This window comes from Electrophorus electricus, chromosome 11 (assembly GCF_041902795.1).
Source record: "Electrophorus electricus isolate QZ-2024a chromosome 11, ASM4190279v1, whole genome shotgun sequence".
Taxonomy (NCBI): domain Eukaryota; kingdom Metazoa; phylum Chordata; class Actinopteri; order Gymnotiformes; family Gymnotidae; genus Electrophorus; species Electrophorus electricus.
This window is the reverse complement of record NC_137507.1, coordinates 28,930,001-28,932,500: the sequence shown is the minus strand read 5'-3', so window position 1 is coordinate 28,932,500 and position 2,500 is coordinate 28,930,001. Positions and strand designations below refer to the sequence as shown.

The window sequence follows — 2,500 nt, the reverse complement described above, 5'->3', positions numbered from 1 at the left end:
CGGCCCCCTGCTGTTCCCCTGCGGAGCCCCATTGGCCTCGTGTCCTGCCCCCACAGTGCCCCTCTACCCCTGCCCCCCCCCGCCAGGCAGGTGACAGGGGCCTGAATGCCCTGCCTGCCGCCTCTGATGGATCCTACAGATGGAGCGTGGAAATCAGACTCCAAAGCCTTCAGCCACGGGCCTCTACGCAAAGGCCAACAAAAGACGGCCAGAAAACTCCTGAGAAGGAGGGAGGGAGGGAGGGAGGGAAAGAGGGAGAGAGAGAGAGAGAGAGGGAGAGAGAGAGAGAGAGAGAGAGAGAATAGAGCATGACAAAAGTAACAGTGTCATTTGCCATTAACTTCGAGCCCATGATGGAGTGCTTTCACCATATAGCTGCTGATAATAAAAACTCTCAGAAGAAAGGATGGAGAGAAAGAGGAAAGGATGGAGAGAAAGAGAGGAGAGAAAGAGAGGAGAGAAAGAATGGAGAGAAAGCAGAAAGGATGGATAGGAAGAGAGGAGAGTACCACATTTTGAGCCCTGTAGTTTACACACACTCCCTTCTGTCACCTTCTCTCTCTCTCTCTGTCTTTCTCTGTCTCGCCTGCTTACGTTATTTCACTTTTCAACACTGTTCGCTAAACTTGCCTGGTTTTGAGTGTGCGTTTATGACGTCTGGACTACTTTGCCCTATAGTAGCGCTTCCTAGTGTGACAGACAAGATATTTGTGAATTTTCCTCTAAATGTTTTTTGCGGCTCAAAAGGGTTCCAGTCTAGTTGCGGCGTGGAGACGCGTTTCTCTGCCTGCTCTGCTCTTTCTTTTCTTCCTCTCCTCTCCTCTCTCCTCTCCTCCTCTCGCCTCCTTTCCTTTCCCTGTGTCTGTTTCAGTTTCTCTGTCCTGTCTCGCTGAGCGATCATAGCAGATGAGTTTGTGGATCCCTGGGTGTGCAGACTGTTTCGGCGCTCTGCTGCCCCAGGCTCCTGCTGCTCTAGGCTGCTCTGACTCCCCCGTTCTGCTGACGCTTTCTGCCCTTGCTGGAGAGGTGGCAGGTATTCTTCACTTCTGCACGAGCCAATCAGAGCTTGTAGCCCTATGAGTCAGGGGCAGTAATGACTTATGTGTGCTCTCCTACACCGAGAGTGGGACTTTGTGAGTGTTCCTTCCGAGTCTGGTCATCTGTTCTCACTCACCCGGGGCCAACGCGGGAGAGAGGGAAAGAGCGAGGGAGAGAGGGAGAGAGCGAAGGAGAGAGGGAGAGCAGGATCGAGGGAGAGAAAAGAACTGGCCAGTGTCAGACGAAACAGATGCCACGTTTGTGTGTTGGGCGCTGGGGACTTCGAGGCGTATTATTGGACAATAGCAGGCTGTCACGCTAGTTTGCGAGGCCTAATCATTATTTGATAGAACAGCCCACCATCCCCCCCCCAGGACCACGTCAGAGATGCTGAACGCTGAGCTTAACGCAGTCTTACTGCTGAATGACCCGTGAAAAAACACCTTCTACCCCCCAACGTACCCAGGGCACACATAAAAACACACACACACACACACACACACAAATACACACAAACACACACACACACACACACATAGACACACACATACACACACACACACACACACACAATTACACATGCATGCATGTTCATGTGTATACATCATTCTGTGTGTGTGTCTATATGCATATTTTTGATTCGAGAATCTGTCCATGAATGATCTCAAATCTCTTTGTATGGAGTTTATGATTCCAGAATCTGATATTCATGATTCCAGAATATCTCATTGTATGGGAATTGTTATTCCAGAATCCAGGAGTATGGTATTCCTTCTTCTCTTGTGTGCACAAAGGGGCTTTTCTACTTGGCCGTTTTTCACTTGGTCATTTTCATAAAGTTTTGACTCAGCAGGTGAAGATCAGATACACGTATGTCTGAAACTGCACTGAGAGTCCCTTTAGCTGAAAAAAGATGCCTGTGGATATTTGGTTCATTCACTCTTATTATCTTACTGGGTTCCTGACACTGTGAATATGTAACAACTCTGTTACATATGTAAATTCTTAACCTTCACTCTGAAAATATAACAGGTCTGTTGCATTTGTGAATTGCCCATCAGCTTGCATTGTCGTTTCCAAAGGTGGGTGCAGAATGCAGAATTTTTAACTGAGATTCCTCACATCAACATTACGTGTGTGTGTGTGTGTGTGTGTGTGTGTGTGTGTGTGTGTCAGCGAGTCATTCTGATGAAGGCTCCGACGTGGACTCAGAACCCGGACTGCCTCTCAAGAGGAAACAGCGGCGCAGTCGAACGACGTTCACTGCAGAGCAGCTGGAGGAGCTAGAGAGAGCGTTTGAGCGTACACACTACCCCGACATTTACACGCGAGAGGAGCTCGCGCAGAGGGCCAAGCTCACCGAGGCCAGAGTGCAGGTACACACACACACACACACACACTCAAAGATACAGAGAGGCATCGGTATCTGTTCTTGTAGTCTCTCGCTTCTATCCATCTATAG

The 2,500-nt window shown here is 49.2% G+C and overlaps 1 protein-coding gene across 2 annotated transcripts in view; it reads left to right on the top strand.

Moving 5' to 3' along the window:
• pax3a (paired box 3a) overlaps nt 1-2,500 on the top strand; it is a 32,499-nt gene that overhangs the window by 19,397 nt on the left and 10,602 nt on the right. For both annotated transcript variants that reach the window (XM_081723183.1, XM_035528577.2), the window contains exon 5: nt 2,215-2,414. In XM_081723183.1, coding sequence (XP_081579309.1) covers nt 2,215-2,414 — 200 coding nt within the window. The remainder of the gene's footprint in view (nt 1-2,214; nt 2,415-2,500) is intronic.